General features: G+C 48.4%; 1 protein-coding gene across 1 annotated transcript in view; it reads left to right on the plus strand.

Annotated features, from left to right (window-relative positions):
* The first annotated feature begins 2,066 nt into the window (after positions 1-2,066).
* The window catches only part of TM4SF5 (transmembrane 4 L six family member 5), a 30,237-nt gene continuing 7,063 nt past the window's right edge, over positions 2,067-25,240 (plus strand). The window contains exons 1-4 of the mRNA XM_068272057.1: positions 2,067-2,310; positions 3,390-3,470; positions 10,238-10,389; positions 11,957-12,143. Coding sequence (XP_068128158.1) covers positions 2,140-2,310; positions 3,390-3,470; positions 10,238-10,389; positions 11,957-12,143 — 591 coding nt within the window. The 5' untranslated portion in view covers positions 2,067-2,139. The remainder of the gene's footprint in view (positions 2,311-3,389; positions 3,471-10,237; positions 10,390-11,956; positions 12,144-25,240) is intronic.

The raw sequence follows: 25,240 nt of genomic DNA on the forward strand, positions 1-25,240 counted from the left end.
ACACATGAAGTGTGGTAATCACTCCACACATGAAGTGTGGTAATCACTCCACACATGAAGTGTGGCAATCACTCCACACATGAAGTGCGGCAATCACTCCACACATGAAGTGTGGCAATCACATGAAGTGTGGCAATCACTCCACACATGAAGTGTGGCAATCACTCCACACATGAAGTGTGGCAATCACTCCACACATGAAGTGTGGCAATCACTCCACACATAAAGTGTGGCAATCACTCCACACATGAAGTGTGGCAATCACTCCACACATGAAGTGTGGTAATCACTCCACACATGAAGTGCGGCAATCACTCCACACATGAAGTGTGGTAATCACTCCACACATGAAGTGCGGCAATCACTCCACATATGAAGTGTGGTAATCACTCCACACATGAAGTGTGGTAATCACTCCACACATGAAGTGTGGTAATCACTCTATACATGAAGTGTGGTAATCACTCCACACATGAAGTGTGGTAATCACTCCACACATGAAGTGTGGTAATCACTCCACACATGAAGTGTGGTAATCACTCCACACGTGAAGTGCGGCAATCACTCCACACGTGAAGTGCGGCAATCACTCCACACGTGAAGTGCGGCAGCCACTCCACACGTGAAGTGCGGCAATCACTCCATACATGAGGTGTGGCAATCACTCCACATATGAAGTGTGGCAATTACTCCACACATGAAGTGAAACAATCGCTCCACACATGAAGTGTGGCAGCCATTCCACATATGAAGTGCAGCAATCACTTCACATATGAAGAGCGGCACTCACTCCACATACGATGTGCAGCAATCACTCCACAAGATACCGGAAGAAAGGGAAGCCTCAGGATCATATTGAGGCTTTCCTCGGTGGTCCAATGTCCCCCATCGCAGAGTGTGGCCCCTCTCCTAATTTGGCCGCAGCATCTTCTTGTAGCATAGCCATGCAGTAAACACATGAGCATGGCTGCACATGCGCAGTAGCATGGAGCCCAAAAGATCATCACTAATCTTTCGGGGGGCCGCGCTCAGCGACGGAGCATGGGGGATTGTCGCTAATCTTCAGGAGGGGGCGCGCTCAGCAGGGGACATCAAAGCACCAAGGGAAGCCTCAATAGGCTTCCCTCTCTTTGGGTAAGTACCGTATATCAATTTGTACCTTTGGCTTGGGTACACTTTAAGGATACAGTAAATAATTACATTTTTTTTTATCACAAGAGGATCCATTGAACGTTTAATTTTCACTGAACAGTCTCTTTAAAAGGAATTAAAAATGGAAGCCACCATATCCCTCTCACTTCAGGTGTCCTTTAAACTAGCTGTGCTGTATGTGAAGGAAATCTGCCATTATTATCTCTGCAGTAAATATCCTGACTAGAGATGTCGCGAACGGTTCGCCGGCAAACATCTCAACATCTCTGGGCCGTGTACTACTTCCGGGTCGCTATGACCCAGAGTAGTACGCTTGCGCTGGCCCAACAGTGCGCGTCCTAGATCGCGCTCCTGTTGCCGGGCACTTTCTGCGCGTGACGTCATGAACGACATCACGCACATGCGCAGAGAGTGCCCGGCAACAGGAGTGCGACCTAGGACGTGCACCGACGGGCCAGCGCAGGCCCAGAGAGATTCGCCCGGCGAACGGTTCGGGCCATCTCTAATCCTGACCACAGTTGGTTAAAGTACAGAGTTATTAATTAGCGTTTCTTCCATCTCACCTGTGTGCACAACGGCTGATGTCATTTTATTGACCTGATAAAATACTTCTCTGCTAGCATGGGAAATACCATCCGAGTAAGCGTGGGATGGACCCAGGCACGTATTAGGAGAGTGGGGGGGGGGGGGGGGGGGGTTGCAGGCATCTGTTGTTACGCTGAGATTTTCGGGGGCATTTTTCGGAGGTATCTCTCTTTGACTTTCACGAGTCATTATGTCTTTGTCGTCTTTCTTTGATCTCTGGCCGCGATCCCTCCCTCCCTCCTCTTGCTTCACCTGTCGGCCTGGTCCCTTCCCCGAACTGATAACTCTCATGAACTTTGCCCATCTCCTTATCATTAAGCTAACATACAGTGAGCGGAGCAGGCTGACAACGGACCTGTAGAGGATTCACGTTGGGTCGCCTGTCCCGGAGGTGCTGCCGCCATGTGCACCGGAAAATGTTCTCGCTTCGTCGGGCTCTCGCTGCTGCCCATGGCGTTCATATGTATCATTTGCAACCTCCTGCTGATGTTTCCTAATGGGGAGACCAAATGGACGGACCACATAACACTCCAGGTCTGGCTGATGGCTGGCATTGGAGGAGCTGGTTTATTTGTGAGTAGAATATCACTTTTTTGTTATTTGATTCACTGACTCTTACCTACAAGACATTTTACAACCTACCTCCTTCACATTTAAAGGGACTCCGAGCTCTACTTAAAAAGTAAAATAGTACTCACCGGGGGCTTTCTTTAGTCCAGCGCTGGTCGGGAGGTCCCACGACGGCGTCCTGGCTCCTCTCCTAGGCCCCGCTCCGGAATGGCTGGACGGCGGCAGCCCGGGCGACACTCTGCTGAGTGTCGGGCTCCTTCTTCCGCGTATGACGCGGCTGACGTCACACGCCGGCCGCCTCGCGTCATCACGGCGGCCGGCGTGTGACGTCAGCCGCGTCATACGCGGAAGGAACAGCCCGACACTCAGCAGAGTGTCGCCCGTTCCGGAGCGGGGCCTAGGAGAGGAGCCAGGACGCCGTCGTGGGACCTCCCGACCAGCGCTGGACTAAAGAAAGCCCCCGGTGAGTACTATTTTACTTTTTAAGTAGAGCTCGGAGTCCCTTTAAGGGACAACTGACATAAGACGAATATGAAATATTTATTTCCTTTTAAGCAATACCAGTTGCCTGGCTGCCCTGCTGATCCTCTGCCTCTAATACTTTTAGCCATAGCCCCTGAACAAGCATGCAGCAGATCGGGTGTTTCTGACATTATTGTAAGATCTGACAAGATTAGCTGCATGCTTGTTTCTGGTGTGATTCAGACACTCCTGCAGCCAAATAGACCAGCAGGGCTGCCAGGCAACTGGGATTGTTTAAAAGGAAATAAATATGGCAGCCTCCATAGTCTTCTCACTTCAGTTGTCCTTTAAATAAACTTATTTCCAGAAACCATCCTACACGCAATCTCCCTCTCCAACAATACTGACAAATGCCCTCTATCTGGACATACTTTGCCGTATCCATACACATATTCACCAAAGAGAAAGAAGGAGGGAATCATTGCTTCAAAGTGTCTCAAGCCGAGGGCCCCATCAAACCTTTTGCCATGGGGCCCGGTGGCTGCTTTTATGCCAGTGTAAAGCAAAGCAGATAAATTATCCAAGACAATCTTTCTAATGCTTTTCTCATGTCTACGCAGATGCTGTGCCCATCCTGCAATGCCATCCGGGCCGGGGGCAAAGGCTGCTGTGGAGAAGGTTGCTGTGGTAACCGATGCCGGGTACGTCATAGTGCAATTATAGTAAAATGTTAGCAAAAAAACAAGTTTTGTTAAAGTAATACCTTTTGATGGCTAAATGATTACGTTTAGTTATACAAGCTTTCGGGGGAACCAGTCCCCTTCTTCAGGAATATTTCCAGAAGTAAAATACTGTATGCAGGTAAATAGTGTACTTGTAAGTGGCAGTTGTACTGGTTACTAGTTAGCAGTTATGCTAGGTACACACCATACAATTTTGTGTTGGATAGATGGTTCCTAGCATTAGGTGTCTGGTGGTCAAGTGGTTATGTTATGTGCTGGTGGGAGGTCATATTGGTCACACTTTGTTTTATGGGTGGGTGGGTCATGGGCCCCTAGGCTGTGGGGATTGCTATGGGGAGGGGGTTGTACCCTTCAAAATTGCCCTGAAGGTAAATGATGCAGGGGCCCTGCTAAAATAGGTTCACTTAATGCAAGCTGTGTAGTTGTGGAGAGCGCACCACCAGTTTGTTACTAAATGAAACACATGTGGTATTATTTTAATTGTGAAGAGTTGTAGAATGCATTTTGGTGTGTTTTAGAGCTTGGACCCACGTCACATAAAAAATAGGTACGGACGAACTCAATCCAACATAAAAAGTCATTTTCAAAATTACTATGAAACTTTTAGCAAACTTACACGAGGCATACAGTATGTGGTAACATTTTAACCATGATAAGTAGCAGATTAGAGTTTAGAGAGTTTTAGGGTTGAGGCCCATGTCTTGTGTATTCTTTTTAGCCACAAACTGAATCAAAAGCAATTACATTTTGCATATTCTGTACCAAAATAAAAGACTTGTAAAATGAAAACAAAGTGACAGAATATAAAAGAATATATATATATATTGTTACCTTAGGAACTTGGCTTTTAAATATGTATGCCATGAGGGTATATTACTATAGTTTTTGTAAATAAGGTGTTGTAATCATCGATAGTGTACATTGAGAAAGCAAAAAGCACAAAACAGAAAAAGACACCTTTATTTCCAAATACAATATTGTCACCATACATTGTACTAGGAAAATAATCTACACATTGTAATAACCAGGATGGATAAGCAAATAAAATGTGTGGGTTTAACTAATAATTAGCACTGTTCGTTGTAAAGCTATAATGTATGTAAATGGAGAAATAGTGGTGGTTGTTGGGGGGGGGGGGGGGAGGGGGGTTGCATATTTTCCCTTTAAAATGCAAAGAGAATTAGGTAATTACTAAACAAAAATATCACCCACTAAAAGCCTAATTTATCCTGAAAAAAAACAATATATCGATCATTTAGGTGTGATAAGTAGTAATATAGTTTGTGTCAAATGAATGGGAGCAGTGCTGATATGTGAAAATTGCTCTCGGGCTGAAATGGTTAAATCATTTTGATTGAAGAAACCAGATTACACAGTGTTGCTGGGATCTCGATCTGCACTTTGGAACTAATAATCTCTTGATATCGGTTGCCAGAGCTGGAGAAAACAAGCTGGGAGAAGGAGACGACTGTAACAGGAATCAAGTGAAAAGGACTAAGGACCTATTTGGAGCTGTCTTGCCTATTTGTATGGTCTGGTAAAACCCATAGGTCTGCCAGCAGTTGCGCTTGTGTCCCACTTAGAAGAGAAACCGTGACAAAGGACTGAACTTCATCCCAATCAGTAGCTGATACCCCCTTTCCCATGAGAAATCTATTCCTTTTCACAAACGGATCATCTGGGGGGGGTCTGGATGGATGATTTTGTGGTGAAACCCCACCCACAGTGTGATGTCAGGACCATGGTGCTGACATCACACTGTGGGAGCCTTGTTCCACTGTGGGAAATAACAGCCGTTTCCAACTGCCAACAAAGCAAGCAGTGTCTCCTTCCAGTGACATCACCTGCCAGCAGTAAAAATGTCACCATGTGATAAATGTCAGAATGTAAATTAGGGAGAGGAAAGCTTTTACAATGGGTAAACACTGACTACATCATTTATACATTATGATTGTAAAAATTAAGCACTTTTTTATTACATTATTTTCACTGGAGTTCCTCTTTAAAGTGAACCTCCGGACTAAAAATCTACTCAGCAGAACTGAAAAGGCTTGGTGTTTCTTTAACAGTTTAACAGCATCAGAACTTTGTTTTTCTTACCCAAGCCTCATTTTTAGCTGTACAGAAGAAAACTGCCAGGGCATTTTTCCCCTGATGCTGTGCAAAGCATGATGGGATTTCTGATGCTGTTGTTCTCCTTCTGCTGTTTTGGCGCAAATTTGTTTTTTTAAATTTTGAATTTGAGATTTGAAGCCTAGCGCTCATGGCGGGGAGGGGTGATCAGGACACAGGACAGTTGGAACTGTGTCTCATGCTCCCCGTCACCTCCTTTCAACCAAAAAGATGGCTGCCCCCATGAAATCACAAACATTTGTCTGTTCTTTTAAAACAGTGGCTGGATAGTGTAATGGTTAAGTGCTCTGCCTCTGACACAGGAGACCTGGGTTCGAATCTCGGCTCTGCCTGTTCAGTAAGCCAGCACCTATTCAGTAGGAGACCTTGGGCAAGTTTCTCTAACACTGCTACTGCCTATAGAGCGCGTCCTAGTGGCTGCAGCTCTGGCGCTTTGAGTCCGCCAGGAGAAAAGCGCGATATAAATGTTCTGTGTTTGTTTGTTTGTTTGTTTAAAACAGGGTGGGTAAGAGATTATATCACCTATCTATTTTAATTAACATAACTAATGTAACTTAAAGCGGTATTGTCACCATAAAAATCAAATTTCAACAGCAACTGGTCTGAGTGTATTAAGTGATAAAGATGCTAATCCTGCATTCAAAACTTGCAAAACTTTTTCTGCTGTTATGATTTGGAGTTATCACTTACTTAAGGATCACTGGCCCTTTAGTAGTCGGTGCCAAACAGTTGAATGCTGGGGAATCTTTTTATCTATAATATATTCCTCCTCTCCCATTTATTTTCCTGCCTAGCTGTTCATCAGAAACTCCCTCTGCTCACTTGTGTTTACAAGCAAGGCTGAGGTTACTCAGCGATTGGAGGATAAGACAGTGTAGTTCCTAGTATACACCTCAGTGGGAGTGTCTGAAGACTCTGGGAGGAGGGCAGCTAATGAATACACAATGAACAAGAGAAGGGGGGGGGGGAGAAGCAAGAGTCAGGGAGGATATGATGTCAGCATTAGCTTGGCAAGATGGCCGCTGCCTAGAATATTGTGGATAGCACAATACATCTGTTATGTAAGTAGAAGTAGTATTTATCTACTTATATATGTGTTTTCTATTTCTAGGTTAGCATGGGTGTCACTTGTTCTTTTAATGACAGTATGTTTGTTTAGGCTGAAGTTCCCCTTTAAGCAGGGGACCGGGCTGGTGGCAATGTCCTGAGCAGAGAAGCTGTGAGATGAAGATACTCAGCTGAAGGCTTCAATAGCAGCTTGTGATGCACACAGTGATGTGAGAATGTCTGGCAGACTGCGCTCAGTAGTACCAGCATATCCTCTGACAGTGCGTGTGGAAAGATAAAGGTAGCCGACGCCGTACGTCTAGTGAGGTTGGGCAGGAGCTACCAAGAGACAAATCTCTCTCTGGTCCAATCTGATTAGACAGAGATCTGTCGGCCACCCATACACCGCAGGCCGATTCCCGAGCAAATTTCAGCATGAGATCTCTAGGGAATTGGCCAAGCATGCTGCATCTGCCACCTTGCCGTTGTCCCCTAATGCAGGGGTAGGGAACCTATGGCTCGGGAGCCAGATGTGGCTCTTTTGATGGCTACATCTGGCTCACAGACAAATCAGTAGGGGTTGATTCACTAAGCTACACTGCTCAAGCAGCACAGCTTAGTGTGACAGCGCAAGTAACATTTTCAAAGTAGGCACGCTACTGCTGTAGCATGCACTACTAACTTACTCGAGCTACCCAAAAAGGAAATTGACCCACTCTAGAACCTGTCAGGTCCAGTGACTTTGTAGGACGAGAGCCCCGGACTTTGGCCCAATAGGCTGCCTGTCAAGTGACAGGCAGCCTATTGGGCCAAAGTGAGAGGGATCTCTTCCTACAAAGTGAATCAACCCCCGAGTCAACTTGCTAATTGTACAAGCTGTTAGTCGGTATTTCTCCTGTCTGGCTCTCAGGGAATTTGCTGATGTTGCTGAAACCCAAGAGAAGCTGAAGACGCGTCTGACGCTTCCGCTGCCTGGCGGATCAACTGTGTACACATCACCAATGCAACAGGGACGTGAGCCCTACTGTCCCAGTTTGAAACATATTGTATGGCTCTCACGGAATTACATTTTAAAATATGTGGCGTTTATGGATCTGACAAAAAGGTTCCTGACCCCTGATCTAGTGTATAAATGTGTATGGTGCCTGTCCGTCTTCTGAATCCTCCTCTCCTCTATAGCTGCACACACGCCACTGCCGTGCTATGCGCCGGCGGCATATATGCGGCTATGGAAGAGCGGGGGATTCAGAAGACAGACGGGCACCGCGGCACAGGACAGGTGATGTATAAATGCACAGATTACATACACAGTTATACATTAGGGGAACAGCACCGGGGTTTCACTGCGTATGTCGCTCGTCCCGATATCGGTCGCCGTTACCGCCGTGCACCCAATCGACCACGGCGATCCGACATTTTGCAGCATGTCCAAACGATATATGTGACCAGTTTTGGCCCGAAATTGGTCGCATTGTCGATCGGGCGGCACCAATTTTCATCCGAATCTGATTATAATAATCAACTGGCCTTATTTATGGCTACCATAAAAGTATTTAAAGTGGACCTGAACTCAGTACTTCCTCTCTGCTCTAAATGATAAGCAACAGCATAATAATTGTTAAGGAAAATATTTCTTTGTTACAGCTTACAGCACTCCTGCAATAAATCTGCAGTGTGTCTACTTCCTGCTTTCACAGAAGCAGATAAAGGATTAACTTCCTGTGTTTACATATTAGCTGTGATTGCCAAGGCTGCCAAATTTCTGAGCTAACACAGCTGAGAGATCAAATTACACTTGTGATTACTTACAGATGAGGCAGAATTAGACAGGCACTGCTCTCTAAAAACTCACAGGGTGCATCTCTCTCTGTTTTCCTTGTGTCCTGTGCAAGAGTTCAGGTCCCCTTTAACTGTTTCCAGCACATTATTGCGGCCTCCAGCACAGTTTATGCATCTCACGGCTCCGCAGCTCTGTCCCCGGCTAAAGTGGGAGTCACTTACGATTAATGGCAGCCTGTATGTATTGTATTTTCCAGCCTATCTTAATAGTTGAGAATGCTTTACATTGGGCATTAGCCTGTTCACATGACCTCTGCTCTGTTACAGTGTGTGCTTTTTTTCTTCTTTGTCTCCCTCTCGCAGTACTGTTTTACATAGGAAGCCGCACCTGTCCCTCCTACACACTCACAGATCGCTGGCTAGAGAGCACTATCTCTAGAGCAAGGGTGTCAAACTCGAGTACAAAGTGGGTTGAAATTGATCCCTGGGGCCAAGTTGCGGGCCAACCTCAATGTCTAGTGGCCTGCTCCCTACCCCATGCAGTTCCTTGGTGTCTAGTGCACCCCTCATGCAGTTCCCTGGTGTCTAGTGGTCATCCTCCCTCCCCTATGCAGTTCCCTGGTGTCTAGTGGTCCTCCTCCCTCGCCTATGCAGTTCCCTGGTGTCTAGTGGTCCTCCTCCCTCCCCTATGCAGTTTCCTAGTGTCTAGTGGCCCTCCTTCATCTTCTATACAGTTCCCTAGTGTCTAGTGGCCCTCCATCTTCTATACAGTTCCCAGGTGTCTCTAGTGGCCCCATCTTTACACTCTACAATTACCAGGTGTCTAGTGGCCCCTCACTCACCTATACAGTTCCTTGGTGTCTAGTGCACCCCTCATGCAGTTCCCTAGTGTCTAATGGCCCTCCTTCATCTTCTATACAGTTCCCAGGTGTCTCTAGTGGCCCCATCTTTACACTCTACAATTACCAGGTGTCTAGTGGCCCCTCACTCACCTATACAGGTCCCTGGTGTCTAGTGACCCCCACTCTCCTCTATACAGTTCCCAAGTGATCTAGTGCATCACCTCCAATATGGCTTCTCTGGTGATCTAGACTGGGTCAAACATAATGCAAAGTGGGGAAACCATTTGGGGACCAAATTCAATGGCTCTGTGGGCCAGATTTGGCCTGCAGACCGAAGTTTGACATGTATGCTCTAGAGCGACCCCTACTCCGAATAGGAGAAAAAAAAGCTGAACACTGGACTCCACTGTTGCTAGAAGCTGGCCTTTGGTCCGTCACCTGACTCCGCCCACCCTCTCCTTCTCTGTGGCCAGCACTGCGGGTCAGCAAGCATCCTCAGACGTGCGGATGAATCCAAAATGAAAGAGAGGGGTGGAAATGGGCAGAGATTCTGTACACACCTGGGAACTGTGTGAGTGTGTGTGTACAGAGAGTGTGCGTGCGTGCGTGCATGCGTGCATGTGTGCGTACAGAATCTCTGCCCATTTCCACCCCTCTCTTTCATTTTGGATTCATCCTGACGTCTGAGGATGCTTGCTGAGCCGCAGTGCTGGCCACAGAGAAGGAAAGGATGGGCGGAGTCAGGTGACAGTGACGGGATCTATGCTGAAGCAGCAGCTACAAACTGCTGTTGAAGTACAATATTTAATAGTGTCACCTGCTGTGTACACCAATGTACAGTATATTTGTTACTTGATGTATGAATTAAAGGAACAAATGCTGAATTGAAATGTTCTGTAATTTTTCTGCCACCTTGCATTTCAGATGTTGCGATCCATGATCTCTTCTATCTTCGGAGGTCTTGGGAGCTTTTATTGTTTGGCCGTCTCCGGAGTAGCTCTCAATGATGGGCCGCTGTGTAACTTCGCCGACCCCGAACAAAAATCCAACTGGAAGTACCACTTCAAGGAGATGGAGTAAGATACAAGGGCCTATATGCAATTAACTGTTTCTCCTACGTTTTCTCCTAGGTGATATTTTTACATTATAAATATAATGCCTTTTAAGCTCACCAGCAAGCAAGAAAATACTCAGAATAATTTTTACAGTACTTTTTTCACACTACTTTTTGGTACTTTTTTAATTGCAGGTTGATAACGTTATTTTAAACAAAGAAGAACAAAGAAGAAAATGATCTCCTAGGAGAAAAAGGGAATTGGATTGGGCCCCATGTCACGCACTTTAGAGTGTACCTCAACTCAGGGACCACAGTGCAAACAAATTTCCCGTAATGCAGTAGTGTGCAACCTTCTCCTCCCCTAGGGCGTTCATGTAAGGCACGGTTCACACGATGACGAAACGCGGAGGTTTTTGGCGATTTCAGTGGTTTGTCATTTTAAAATGATCAACTGCTTCCATTCAAATGAATGGAAGTGTTTTTTAAACGATGGTACTGGCTCTTCCCGTTGTTCACGTAAATGTTGTGGTAGTTCCCATCGTCACGTCCTGGATGCTATGTGAAGTGTCCAGGATCGGTTACGTTTGGCAATTTAGGTCCCCCTACTGGTGTCAGAACACAATGACAAAACACTGGGAACCGCCGCTTAAGGTTGCCAAATGCCGCCGCTGCCACTTCTGCTCCAGATACCCGTGTGAGACAGCCATAAAAGTGATAGAAAGTAAAATGGGTGTGATATATTACCAATAGTAGAATATCAGTAATTTTACCAATCGTCTGCTATGACCTGTTGTCGATAGTAAAATATCGGTAATGTTACTGATGTTCCACTATCGCCTATCTTATGCAATCCTCACACAAACATTCCCCCATCTATGCCTAACACTAGCCTCCAGCACCACGTGGAGTGGCCCCAGCACTCTGCTTGCCAATCTCCTGGGCACTCTGCACACCACGCTCATGCTCCTCCAGCCTCAAACTGAAGTTCCATCTTCTCTTCCACAGCGCCAACATCCTCCCTGGCCCCAGCGGCATCAGTATCCTCCCCAGTTACTCCAGCAGCAGCACCATCACTGAGCTCAGCCGACAGCCGCTATTGTCCACCTCCAAAGTTCCCAGCAATGTATGGAGCTTTCCCACCACTCTCTCCTCCAGTGCCCGGCTTCATCCGGTAGTTAACATTCTCTGTGCTGCCTCCGATGCTCCAGACTTCCCCACCGTAGCTATTAATGAACATTCTCTGTGCCACAATTAGCCACCATGCCTGCTGTTATCTCCTCTTTGGGTGCCACAAAAGAACAAATTACCGGGTCTAGCCAATTCTCTGATTTAACATGGGTGGCCATGATGACGGTTTACATTTCTAGAGGACAAAAAACACACCCAGATGATCTGCTTTGCCCCCAAGAACCTGTCTCATGCCTCAACAGAGACGTCTTCCCACAATAGGCCATCAAGACCATTGTCATTCTTGCCACTGCTAAAATGTGTGACATGAGACCTAACTAGGATAGGGCAGATTTTGCATCTAATTTATTTATTTTTGTGTGGTTTATTATGCACCCTGTTTTTTGTTGTTTTATTAGAAATAGTTACCTCACTAACAAGACCTCATGGAACCTTTGCACCCAGCCTCCAAACATTGTCCTCTGGCACATTGTCCTCTTCTCCATTCTGCTGGCGATTTCATCCATAGAGTTCGTACTGTGCGCCATTCAGATCATCAACAGCCTCATGGGGGTGATGTGCGGAGACTGCCGGAAGAAGAATAATGTAAGTGCTTTCTCCTGAATCAGGGGTCCTGTTTCTACAACTGATATTTCTTCTAGTGACATACTACAACAGGATCCCAACACCATGGTCATATTTACACAAGAGACAATGGGCTTGATTCACAAAAGGGTGCTAAGTGTTAGCACGCCTGTGAAAAGCCCCTTAGCATACCTAAAGAGACTTTGCGCACGCTAATACGCGCGCAAAAAGTTTGTGTGTGTAAAGTTTAGCGCTGCACACCTCGCATGAAACGTTGCATCGGGTGCGATTATAACGGTGCACCAGGTGCCCCTAAAACATTGCACCAGGTGCGCCCGAGACGTTTCAGGCGCACCCGGTGCGACGTTTTAGAGGCAGCTGGTTTATAGTCGCACCTGGTGCGCCATTTCGCGTGCACCGCGCATCGCTAAACTTTGCGCGCAATGAATAAAAGCTTTTAGGCATGCTAACTGAGTTATCACTCTTTTGTGAATCGAGTCCAATCTACGTTAGGAGTCCGAAGGTCTAAAACTTAACTTTTAACTGCTTCCGGACCGAAGCAGTACAAATCTACTTCCTGCAGGTGGTGCTGTGGCTGTGACAGGACGTAGAATTTACTGATTCAGAAATGAGTGCCCCCGCCATTACCGACGATAGCGTCTCTATCTTCCCGCCGCAGTTCACTCGCTCTTCGTCTATAAGATAGCAGAGCTCTGTGAGCCGGTCAGGAGTTGATTTCATGGGCTCCTGACCAGAGCCGGGGCAAGGGCCTCCAGCACCCAAGGCTGAGACACCAAAGTGCGCCCCTCCTTCCCTCCCACCCCAGCTGTCACACACTGATTGCTATCAGTAAGAGGTGCCCCAGGGCCCCCAACACCTTCATCTCTAGTTATCTGGCTTGCAGTCACTGCCATTTATCCCCTTTTCTTATGTCTCTCTGCTTCAAACACAAGTTGTGCACCCCCTCCTACACTGCGCCCTGAGGCTGGAGCCTCTCTCTGCCTCAGCCCGGCCCTGCTCCTGACCACATGACCACCGTAAGACAATCCCATTGGCTTATATTGATGGACAGGGTCAGAAGCCAATGAAAGCGTCTCCTGACCTGCACACAGAGCTCTGCAGTCATAGCGATGACAGAAAGTGGATCCTGCGGCGATGGGAGAGCGTTGTGACCTGCAAGAGTGGCGGGTATGTGCAGCGATTCGTCGGTAAGCACCGTTTTGGGGTACCAGCAGTCTCTGGTCCTTAACCTCCCTGGCGGTTAATTTTTTTTGCCACATGGGCAAAAATCCTTTTTTTTTTTTTAATTTATTTTTTTTGTTTGTTTCATGTAAAGCTACCAGAGTGGTAGCTACATGAAACACCACTAGAGGGCGCATGTGTCCCTCTAGTGCGATCGTCGCCGGCACTAATAGCAAACAGGGGAGCGCGTATATAACGCGTTCCCCTTTTTGGCTTCTCCTGTCGCCATGGCGACGATCGGGATGACGTCATGGACGTCCTGACGCCAGGCGCATCCGATCCGGCCCATAGCGCTGCCCGGAACTCATTGGTCCGGGCAGCGCAGGGCTCTGGCGGGGGGAGGCCCTCCTTCGCCGCTGCGTGCGGCCGATCGCCGCAGAGCGGCGGCGATCAAGCTGTGCGCGTGGCTAGCAAAGTGCTGGCTACGCACACAGCACTTTAAATGGGGCGAATCGCCCCAATAGATGCGGAGAAATCCTCCTGCGCGGCATAGCCCGAGCTCAGCTCGGGCTTACCGCCAGGGAGGTTAAGGGGCCAGAGACTGCTGGTACGCAAGCGGTTAATAACTTTGTTAAAACCATAGGACGTTACAAAACAATGATCGAATTAGTTGGTTGGTTGCTATAAGAGCCGGAAGGCTGTCATTTTGTTGTGTGATATGATGTAATGTTTTCTTTATAGATAGACTTTTACACTTTATCACAGGGCACTTCAGCACCAGAGATGACATGTGACATGATGAGATAGACGTGTGTATGCACAGTGGCAAGCATACAGACACTTATGTGGCTGAATGGAGTAAGGGTTCGAATCTCAGCCCTGCCTGTTCAGTAAGCCAGCACCTATTCAGTAGGAGACCTTGGGCCAGTCTCACTAACACTTCTACTGCCTATAGAGCGCGTCCTAGTGGCTGCAGCTCTGGCGCTTTGAGTCCGCCAGGAGAAAAGCTCTGTGTTGTATGTTCTGTGTTTATGTTTTGCTCCTTTTCTTTTTACCCTGCCTGAAAGAGTGTATAATTAGCTATGGAACTGACAGTTTTTCTCCAGTCAGGACTCAATCGGCTCACTTATAACAAATTACAGCTATAATACATTTTCCTAAGCAGATACCCGGGCTTGTTACTTGAAGGGGAAAAGATAAAAAGGTCAATAGTTCATGTACTTCACTCTGGGACTCTTGAGACACTGCAATTGAGCAGAGACTATGAAACATTAAATCTGTGTTGTAAATGTTTATACATAAAATAAAACCTTGAGATATCTAAAAGAGTAATTTTTAGGAGTAGAAGGACAGATCCAATAGTTTATCTCATTAGTTTATTTTCATCTCTGGTTCACTTTAATGATCCCCTGACAAAACCCCAAATTTGGGGGGTGAAACATGTAGGATTTTCTGTTGGCCGGTGTAACTATATCTGTCTTGCAGTGTGAAGTGAGGTTAAACCCCAGTGACATTAACAGGGAGGTCTGTTGCTACTATTACCTCTATCCACTGCTATGACATTATCAGGGCCGGTTCTCTCATGAAGCAAGGTGAAACACTTGAATCAGGTGCAGAGATTACAGGGGCAGCATGTTTGTACTGTGTGTTTACACTAACAGCAGTCAGAGTAGGAGGAGAAGCGAGAGGTGTGACGCCGGGCGACGCCCAGTCGTCCGAGGATTCGCGGCCGATTGTCCGATCGCAACCGTGATCGGAAAACTGACATTCTTTATTTTTAAAATAGAAGTTTTTCCTTCCTGCCTTCCCCCCCCCCTTTTGCCATGAGGGCTGAATGGGCCTGCGTTAGCATATGGCTAAAGCAACCTGGTTTAGCAAGAAATCCTGTTAAGGCTCCCGGAAAAGCTCTGGTGACACTAATGTGCTAATTGGGCAGAGCTGAAATACCAACAGAGTCTATTCAACAGGGGAAGCTAGCCCAGCATGAGGTCTATTGACACCTACATTCCTCCCAGTCTTGACGGCACCGACTAGACTGAGTATGGAATGCATGGTGTTGATAACTTTGTCACATTTTGCAAATACCATCCATGGGAGGAATATGAAAATTACATAATTTTGTTTCCCTAATTCTGTAGAATATGGTGATACTAGACATAGCCAGGTAACCCGAGCAGGGGCTGAGATATGAATAATGGGGTCCCCGTGCGCCCCAAATATTGCAAGTTTGATGTCCTATGAACGTGTATTCTCAGCCCAATCTGAATATGAAATCGGTTTGCATGTGCGACAAAACCCCGGCGGGGTATGAAATTGGACATATTTTGTGGATGGCTGGAAGTTCCTCCCCTGAGAACTCACTGCCTGACACGCCCCTGGGCTGAGCTTGAGACTCCGCCCAGAAATGTCAGTGCTCAAAACTGATTGCATGAGGACCCCCAGCCAATTCCCCCACTTTCCATCATACCGAAAAGACTGCCACTGCTTGGGGAAATAGCAGTGGCCATCTTGCAGGCGGAGCAACGGCCATGTGGTTCGGCCATATTGCGAACTAACTGCAACAAAGGAACTTTGTCTTTTCCCGAACGGACTTTCCACAGAATCATAAGTATTCGTTCTTTTTATCCCTTTTTCTTTTATGTACTGTGTTATCACTGTCTCTCATCGTTTAATTGTTCACGATTGTCTGTATATATTAATTATTTATATTGTAACAAATAAAGGCTTTCTAAAAGGTCTTTACCTCTCAGTAAAACCTTCTATTCAGTATACACAGACGAGACCTAAACTTCCGAAGGGACGCTACTGTTTTGATAGATAGATAGGAATTGCACAGTTTTAACCGGTTGTTTGTTTCACAGGTCTATAGCCAGTTAGCAGTTTTCTCTGGGCTGATAGAAAACAGAGATGGTGGCAAATCTACCCCTGGGTTGGAGTAAAAGTGTATTTTCGTAACCTCACAGGCTCCCTACTGCGTCGTGACGCTCAAACTCCGCCAATTCTACGCAGATTGCGTCCATAGCTCTCAATCTGTGTGCTAGAATCGGATCGGACGGTTTTGCGTGTTCACGGCCAGTGGGGCTCATGTGACAGTGGTCGGCAGCGTTTGGGATCTGTGTGTGCTGATAGTATCTCAGGTAGGGCTATCGAATTAGCCCTATCGAGAAACGAACTAATTCGTTGGTAGTGACTGAGTGCAATATATTTTTCATATATACAGAGAGACTGTGTAACCAGTACCCCTCCCCTAAGTTTTCTTTTATTTGGCATGGAAATGTCCGGGAATTACAAGGTCATGGTCCTATCCGACCTGCAGAGTCTGTGCGAGGCGAGAGGCATGGACATCCGCGGCAAGAAACAGCAGGACCTGATAACGGACTTGTACCGATGGGATAGCCAGAATCTGCGGACGCTGGAGGTGTCCACTGTGGAGGACACCGGCTCATCTAACGCAAGTCGAGGGGAACCAGAGACTGAAGATCCTGTGCGTACCGAGGTTGAGCAACCCGCGGGCAATGCGGCAACAGATACGCAGGAGGCTGTCAGTGTGATCCCCGACCCCAGAACCCCTGAAAGTACTCGCCTGGAACCGGCCAGTACTGGACTGTCCAGTTATGTTGATCCAGTAATGCAGCAGGCATTGCAAAAGCTGATGGAAACTGATGTGGACAAGTACCTGCAGTACATGGCGGAGCAAAAGCGAGAGGAACGCCAATCTGCAGAGGCGCGGGAGAGACGACAGCATGAGCTGAACATGGCGAAAGTGCAGCAAGCCAGCCGGAGTTCAACGCCCAGCCTCCCTGCTGAAGGGACTGCCGCTCCAGTAAGTGCAAAATTTAAATTTGCTATTATCGAAAAAGACACTGACATTGACTTGTTCTTGAGGTCTTTTGAAAAGGCCTGCCGTCAGTATCGTCTGTCCCAAGACCAGTGGGCCAGACATCTGACACCCTTGCTGCGCTACAAAGCGCTTGATGCTTTCTCAGAGCTGCCTGTGGAAAAGGACAATGATTATACCGCTATAAAGGAGGCTATAATCACTAAGTACCAGCTGACGCCAGAAGCCTACCGGAAAAGGTTCAGGTCCTGGCAGAAAAAATACACTGATTCTTATCAAGATGTGGTCAGCAGTCTGCTCACCACACTCCGCCAGTGGACGCTAGGCCTCACTAAAGGGTCTTACGGTGTCCTGGAGGACTTAATCGTCCTGGAGCAGTTTCTGAACATTTGCCCGGCTGATGTACGCCAGTTTGTGCTGGAGCGCCGACCGGCGTCAGCGACGGTCGCTGCAGACCTCGCTGAGACCTTTGCAACGACCAGGGTGCCGGAGACCCGCAGGACTGCCCCATCTAGCTGGAGAGGAGGTCAGTCCCACAATTTTGCAGACTCTCCTACCTCTGTGAGCCGTGCGCCCCAGAGGCCCTCCAGCGCAGCTGCTGCGTCCAGGCCTGCAGTAACAGAGGGCATCACCTGTCACTTTTGCCGCAAGCCCGGACACATGAAGTTTAACTGCCCGGAGCGGAGGCAGACAGCGCCAGCTCCTGCACCACCTACACCTCGCCCACGGCAACTGCCGCCAGCCAGCGCACCCCAGCCGGGAGCACCCAACAACGCCATGTTCGCAGGTGGGAGAGGGATCCACTCCGCTACGAGCAACCACCAGCTGGTTACAGTGAACGACCAGCTTGTTACCGGTTTCCGCGACACTGGAGCGGATGTCACCCTGGTGCGTGCGCACCTGGTCCCGACGGAAAATATCCTCCCTGACAAATACCTTACCCTCACTGGAGTGGGGGGCACTCTTTCTCGCATTCCCCAGGCTCGGGTGTCCATCGATTGGGGGGTGGGGGTTCAAGAGAAGGTTGTTGGGGTCCTGGACCAACTGCCGGTCCCAGTTTTGTTGGGGACCGACCTGGGCAAGCTTGTGTCCTATTATGAACCTGCCCCAAGCCCCTCAGACTGCCAGGAGGGAGACGGACTCTCCGCCCACACTAAGGTACTTTGCACCAAGGGGCAAGAACAGGGGGGAGGTGGGTTGAATGTGCCCAGTCCAGGGGTACCGAGTCCAATAGTACCTGTGTCACAGGTACCTGTGTTTGATATACCGATTGTTTGTGATGAAAATGTTGTTGTACCTGTCACTGTAATTCATGCATGCAGCCAGGATGTGAGTAATGCCAGTATGTGCCAGTCTGAAGGTGTACCTGTACTGGCTGTAACACGCAGCCGCGCTGCTCAGAACCTGGGCTCAGAGCAGGTGGAAGAGGTTCCGGCCTCCTCCCCCTCCTCTGACCACAGGGATGGTAGCCTTCAGCCACTAACTGCATATGCCACGGGCCAGCTGGCTGAGAGCGAGAGTGCTGCATTTGTGCAAGCACTCCAGACTGACCCTAGCCTCGAGGCACTCAGAAGACAGGCTTCGGAGCCCCTCACGAATGAAGATACCTTCAAGGTATATTGGGAAGGTGGTAAGCTGTACAGCGAGCCTGTACAGCCCACCGAAGGTGAAACAAGTGTGGGTACCAAGTTGCTTGTGGTACCCAGTGCCTTCCGGGGGCATGTGCTGAAGTCCGCACATGACATTCCCCTGGCAGGGCACTTGGGAATCCACAAGACACTTGACCGTATCCAGGGTCATTTCTACTGGCCCAGGATGCGGATCGATGTGACCAACTATTGCCGCTCATGTACTGTTTGCCAAAAGGTAAAACGGGCTGGGAACCCCCGCAAGGCTCCCTTGTGTCCACTGCCAATCATAGGTGAGCCCTTTCACAGAGTGGCAGTCGACATAATTGGACCATTGCCCACTCCCAGCAGCAGTGGCAAAAGGTACATCCTGACGGTGGTGGATTACGCCACCCGCTATCCTGAGGCCATGGCGCTTTCCTCCCTGAGGGCGGACAAGGTAGCAGACGCGCTACTTAACATTTTCTCCCGAGTCGGGTTCCCTGCGGAGATGCTCTCCGATCAGGGATCCCAGTTTATGTCCGAACTCATGGAGGCCCTGTGCAAAAAGATACACATGACGCACATTGTCTCCAGTCCCTACCACCCGCAGACCAATGGACTGTGTGAACGGTTCAACGGGACGCTGAAGCAAATGCTGACCACGTTTGTTGAGTCGCAAGGTGGGGACTGGGAACGATACCTGCCTCATCTGTTTGTGTACAGGGAGGTGCCGCAGGAGTCAACCGGGTTTTCCCCGTTTGAACTCCTGTATGGGAGGAATGTCCGAGGACCCTTACAATTGATGCGGGAGACATGGGAGGGCAAGGGCGACCCCACTGATGTCTCCGTGGTCGATTACGTCCTCAAGTTCAGGGACAAAATGGAGTCCCTGTCCGCAGTAGTGACCAACAACCTGGCCCAGGCTCAGGCCAAACAAAAAGCATGGTACGACCGCACTGCTGGAGAGCGGTCATTTGATGTGGGTGACAAGGTATATGCCCTTCTTCCCGTGAGGCAGAACAAGCTGCAAGCAGCCTGGGAGGGGCCTTTTACTGTAGTGCAGCGGTTAAACCATCTGACGTATCTAGTGAACATGGGGGGCAGGAAGCAGAAGAGCTTTCATGTAAACATGCTGAAGGCCCACCATGACAGGACCCAGTATGCGCTGCCAGTGTGCAGCCGGTTAGAGCAGGGAGAGGCAGACCCCCTGTTAGACCTGCTGGCTGACGTACGAGATGTGGACGGCGACCTAAACGTCAATCCACAGCTCGCCTCAGCCCAGCAAGAGCAGTTACAGAAGGTGCTGGGCCAGTACCAGCACACCTTCTCCGGTATCCCGGGGCGGACCAGTATGGCGGTGCATGGGGTAGATACAGGTACCCATCCCCCCATCAGGCAATCCGCTTACCGTGTCTCTCCCGAGGTACAGGCGGACATGCAGAAGGAGGTGAGGGAGATGCTGGAGTTAGGGGTGGTTCAAAAGTCCAGTAGTGCCTGGGCAGCCCCTGTTGTCCTGGTCCCCAAGAAGGACCAGACAACTCGGTTCTGCGTAGACTACAGGAAACTGAACGCCATCACCACTACAGACGCCTACCCCATGCCTCGCATTGATGAGCTGCTAGATACACTGGCATCAGCCAGGTACCTATCAATCATGGATCTGAGCCGGGGGTATTGGCAGATACCACTTGCACCTGACGCGAGGCAAAAGTCGGCCTTCATCACCCCTTTCGGCCTCTTCGAGTTCACGATGATGCCCTTTGGGATGAAGAACGCCCCCGCCACGTTTCAGCGGGCCGTGAACGACCTGCTAGAGGGAATGCAAGGGTTCGCTGTAGCGTATCTGGATGACATTGCGGTGTTCAGCCCCACCTGGGAAGAACACCTCAAACACCTGTCCCAGGTACTAGAGAGGCTGGCCATGGCCAATCTGACGGTTAAACCGAGTAAGTGTCAGATTGGCATGACCGAGGTGCAGTACTTAGGTCACCGGGTGGGGGGTAACACCCTGAAACCTGACACGGGAAAGGTGGACGCCATCCTGGCATGGCCTCGACCTATCACGAAAAAGCAGGTCCAGGCGTTCCTGGGGACCGCCGGCTACTATAGGAAATTTGTTCCCGCCTATAGTACACTGGCGAAGCCCCTGACCGATGCCACTAGCAAGAAGCACCCCAAGGTTGTTAGCTGGACCCCCGCTTGCGAGAATGCCTTCCAGGCCTTGAAGCAGGCCCTCGCAAGCGCCCCTGTGCTTCAGGCCCCAGACTTCAGTCGTCGGTTTGTGGTGCAAACCGATGCCTCTGACTACGGTCTCGGCGCAGTCCTCAGCCAGGTGGATGGAAAGGGGGATGAACACCCTATCCTCTACCTGAGCCGGAAGCTCCTGCCCCGAGAGGTAGCCTACTCCACAACTGAAAAGGAGTGCCTGGCGATCGTGTGGGCCCTACAGAAACTGCAGTCGTATCTGTACGGCCGCTCCTTCACGATCGTCACTGATCACAATCCCCTGAGTTGGCTAAACCGTACTGCTGGAACCAACGGCAAGCTCCTACGGTGGAGCCTGTCATTGCAGCAGTACGACTTTACGATCCAACACAAAGCAGGCAGCCGACACCAAAACGCTGATGGGCTGTCGCGGTGTCAGGGGGAACCCGACCCAACAGCGCCAATAGCTGCTACGGAAGGCGTCCTGTTGACACCTCCCTGAGCAGAGCTCGGGAAGGGGGAGGTGTGACGCCGGGCGACGCCCAGTCGTCCGAGGATTCGCGGCCGATTGTCCGATCGCAACCGTGATCGGAAAACTGACATTCTTTATTTTTAAAATAGAAGTTTTTCCTTCCTGCCTTCCCCCCCCCCTTTTGCCATGAGGGCTGAATGGGCCTGCGTTAGCATATGGCTAAAGCAACCTGGTTTAGCAAGAAATCCTGTTAAGGCTCCCGGAAAAGCTCTGGTGACACTAATGTGCTAATTGGGCAGAGCTGAAATACCAACAGAGTCTATTCAACAGGGGAAGCTAGCCCAGCATGAGGTCTATTGACACCTACATTCCTCCCAGTCTTGACGGCACCGACTAGACTGAGTATGGAATGCATGGTGTTGATAACTTTGTCACATTTTGCAAATACCATCCATGGGAGGAATATGAAAATTACATAATTTTGTTTCCCTAATTCTGTAGAATATGGTGATACTAGACATAGCCAGGTAACCCGAGCAGGGGCTGAGATATGAATAATGGGGTCCCCGTGCGCCCCAAATATTGCAAGTTTGATGTCCTATGAACGTGTATTCTCAGCCCAATCTGAATATGAAATCGGTTTGCATGTGCGACAAAACCCCGGCGGGGTATGAAATTGGACATATTTTGTGGATGGCTGGAAGTTCCTCCCCTGAGAACTCACTGCCTGACACGCCCCTGGGCTGAGCTTGAGACTCCGCCCAGAAATGTCAGTGCTCAAAACTGATTGCATGAGGACCCCCAGCCAATTCCCCCACTTTCCATCATACCGAAAAGACTGCCACTGCTTGGGGAAATAGCAGTGGCCATCTTGCAGGCGGAGCAACGGCCATGTGGTTCGGCCATATTGCGAACTAACTGCAACAAAGGAACTTTGTCTTTTCCCGAACGGACTTTCCACAGAATCATAAGTATTCGTTCTTTTTATCCCTTTTTCTTTTATGTACTGTGTTATCACTGTCTCTCATCGTTTAATTGTTCACGATTGTCTGTATATATTAATTATTTATATTGTAACAAATAAAGGCTTTCTAAAAGGTCTTTACCTCTCAGTAAAACCTTCTATTCAGTATACACAGACGAGACCTAAACTTCCGAAGGGACGCTACTGTTTTGATAGATAGATAGGAATTGCACAGTTTTAACCGGTTGTTTGTTTCACAGGTCTATAGCCAGTTAGCAGTTTTCTCTGGGCTGATAGAAAACAGAGATGGTGGCAAATCTACCCCTGGGTTGGAGTAAAAGTGTATTTTCGTAACCTCACAGGCTCCCTACTGCGTCGTGACGCTCAAACTCCGCCAATTCTACGCAGATTGCGTCCATAGCTCTCAATCTGTGTGCTAGAATCGGATCGGACGGTTTTGCGTGTTCACGGCCAGTGGGGCTCATGTGACAAGAGGAGAGTGAGGTGAATAGGTCATCCTTGGGGAAAAGCAGCTTGTTGTGCTGTGTGAGGAGTCTGACAGTGAGTGAGGAGGGGAGGCAGGAGAGCAGCAGTGTTTCATTTGACTTGCACAGCAGAAGGAAGGAGGTGGCACTGATGTCCTGACTGAGGAGGAATGGAGTGGCTGAGGGTGAGCAGTTTGTTTGTCACAGACTCACAGCCATCCTGCCAGGAAGCCTGTGTGTTATTGTGGTGAGCTGCAACATGTCTTGTCACAAGCTGTTGCATACGCTCCCTTGCTGACTGAGAACATTAAATGAAGCAGAGTAAATTTTCTGGTGCTGTGCGATTATTCCAAATCAGGAAGGGAGGGGGGCGCATCCTCATAAATTTGCCAGGCAGCAAAAAGTCTAGAACTGGCCCTGGATTCCACAAAATGTTATTTCGCTTTTTACAAATAACTAACGTTATTGACAAAACAAACAAAAAATAAACTAAAAACATTCTGTGGAAATCGGTAATCGTAAAGATACTTCTTGGATAGTGGAAATCCGCCAGATTTGTAAATCTGTGTTTCCGACACTCCCCTCCACCCTCCCCCCAACCCTGCCCACGTTTTCTGTACTGACATAGAGCCTAACTGTGCTGTTTGGGAGAATAAGGGTGTTCAGAATTCAATATCACAAATTCACACAACAACATTACAGGAATATTATCACGAAAATCATAAAAATGTAAAATAACATATACAAATACAGGCAAGAAGTCTGTTTCTTTCAGAGTAAAATGAGCCATAAATAACTTCTCTCTTATGTTGCTGTCACTTACAGTAAGTAGTAGAAATCTGACAGAACCGACAGGTTTTGGACTAGCCCAGCTCCTTATGGGGGATTCTCAGTTTTTTTCTTTATTTTCAAAAGCACTTAGTAAATGGCACTTGCTCTGCCCAACTGCCACAAAAGTGTGCAATCTGCATCTTTATATAAATCCTTTTCGGGGATTGTTTCTTTACAAATAATAAAGGCCATGCGGAGAATCCGCTGTAAAGAGATGGACTAGTCCAAAACCTGTCGGTTCTGTCAGATTTCTACTACCTACTGTAAGTGACAGCAGCATAGGAGAAAAGTAACTTATGGCTCATTTTACTCTGGATGGAACACACTTGTATGTGTTTGCATATATTTTTAATTTTACGATTTTCGCAATAGTGGTCCTTTAAAGTGAACCTAAAGCCGATCAAAAAAAAATGAGATTAACTCACCTGGGACTTCCCTCAGCCCCCTGCAGACGATCGGTGCCCTTGCAGCTCCGCTCCGATGCTTCTGCACCCGCCGGCGACGACTTCCGGTTTCGCCGTCACCGGCCGACAGGCATGGGAACGTGAGTGATTGTTCGCGTTCCCAGCCTGTATATCGCCCCCTATGCTGCTATTGTGACCTCCTGGCCGCAATAGCAGCATAGGGGGTGATATACAGGCTGGGAACGCGAACAATCACTCGCGTTCCCATGCCTGTCGGCCGGTGACGGCGACACCGGAAGTCGTCGCCGGCGGGTCCAGAGGCATCGGAGCGGAGCTGCGAGGGCACCGATCGGCTGCAGAGGGCTGAGGGAAGCCCCAGGTGAGTTAATCTCATTTTTTTTTTTATCGGCTTTAGGTTCACTTTAATGAAAATATTTGCACAAATAAATGGAAGAAAATAAAAAAAAACATTTTCACAAAGACAAGAACATTTGCAAAAATATATTGGCATGAGAAAACACATTTTTTTTTTTTTTTTACAAATAAATCGATATCAGTGTGTATGAGAAACACATTTTCACTAAATGCATTGAAGTCGATGAGCATGAGAAAAAAACATTTTCAAGAAAGATCTTATTTTCATGAAGAGTTATATCGTGCAGAAATTCACTAGATTCTTGTAAGAATTTGGGATTATTAATATTCATAAACTTTATTTATAAAACACTAGCATATTAAGCAGTGTTGTACAATAGACAGAGGAGACATCACAACCTTGCCTCCGGCCCGGGCTCCCACACATCCTCTCCTCTGACGTCCCCACCATCATCCTCGGGGATTTCAATATTCCCATCGATGAACCCAAGAACTCTGTTGTGACCCGGCTACTCACCATAGCCAACTCACTTGGCCTAGTGCAACACACCAATGCCCCCACTCACACTGCAGGTCACACTCTCGACCTTATATTCACTAAATCCACCACCATTGCAGACCTCGACATTGCACCATTTCCACCCTCAGACCATCACCTCACCTTCAACCTCCTCATGGAAGGCACCTCCAAACTATCCGCCCACCCAGCTGGTCGATGACAGCGAGACCTACGCAAGCTCAACCCTAACGTC

Source organism: Hyperolius riggenbachi, chromosome 3, assembly GCF_040937935.1.
Source record: "Hyperolius riggenbachi isolate aHypRig1 chromosome 3, aHypRig1.pri, whole genome shotgun sequence".
Taxonomy (NCBI): domain Eukaryota; kingdom Metazoa; phylum Chordata; class Amphibia; order Anura; family Hyperoliidae; genus Hyperolius; species Hyperolius riggenbachi.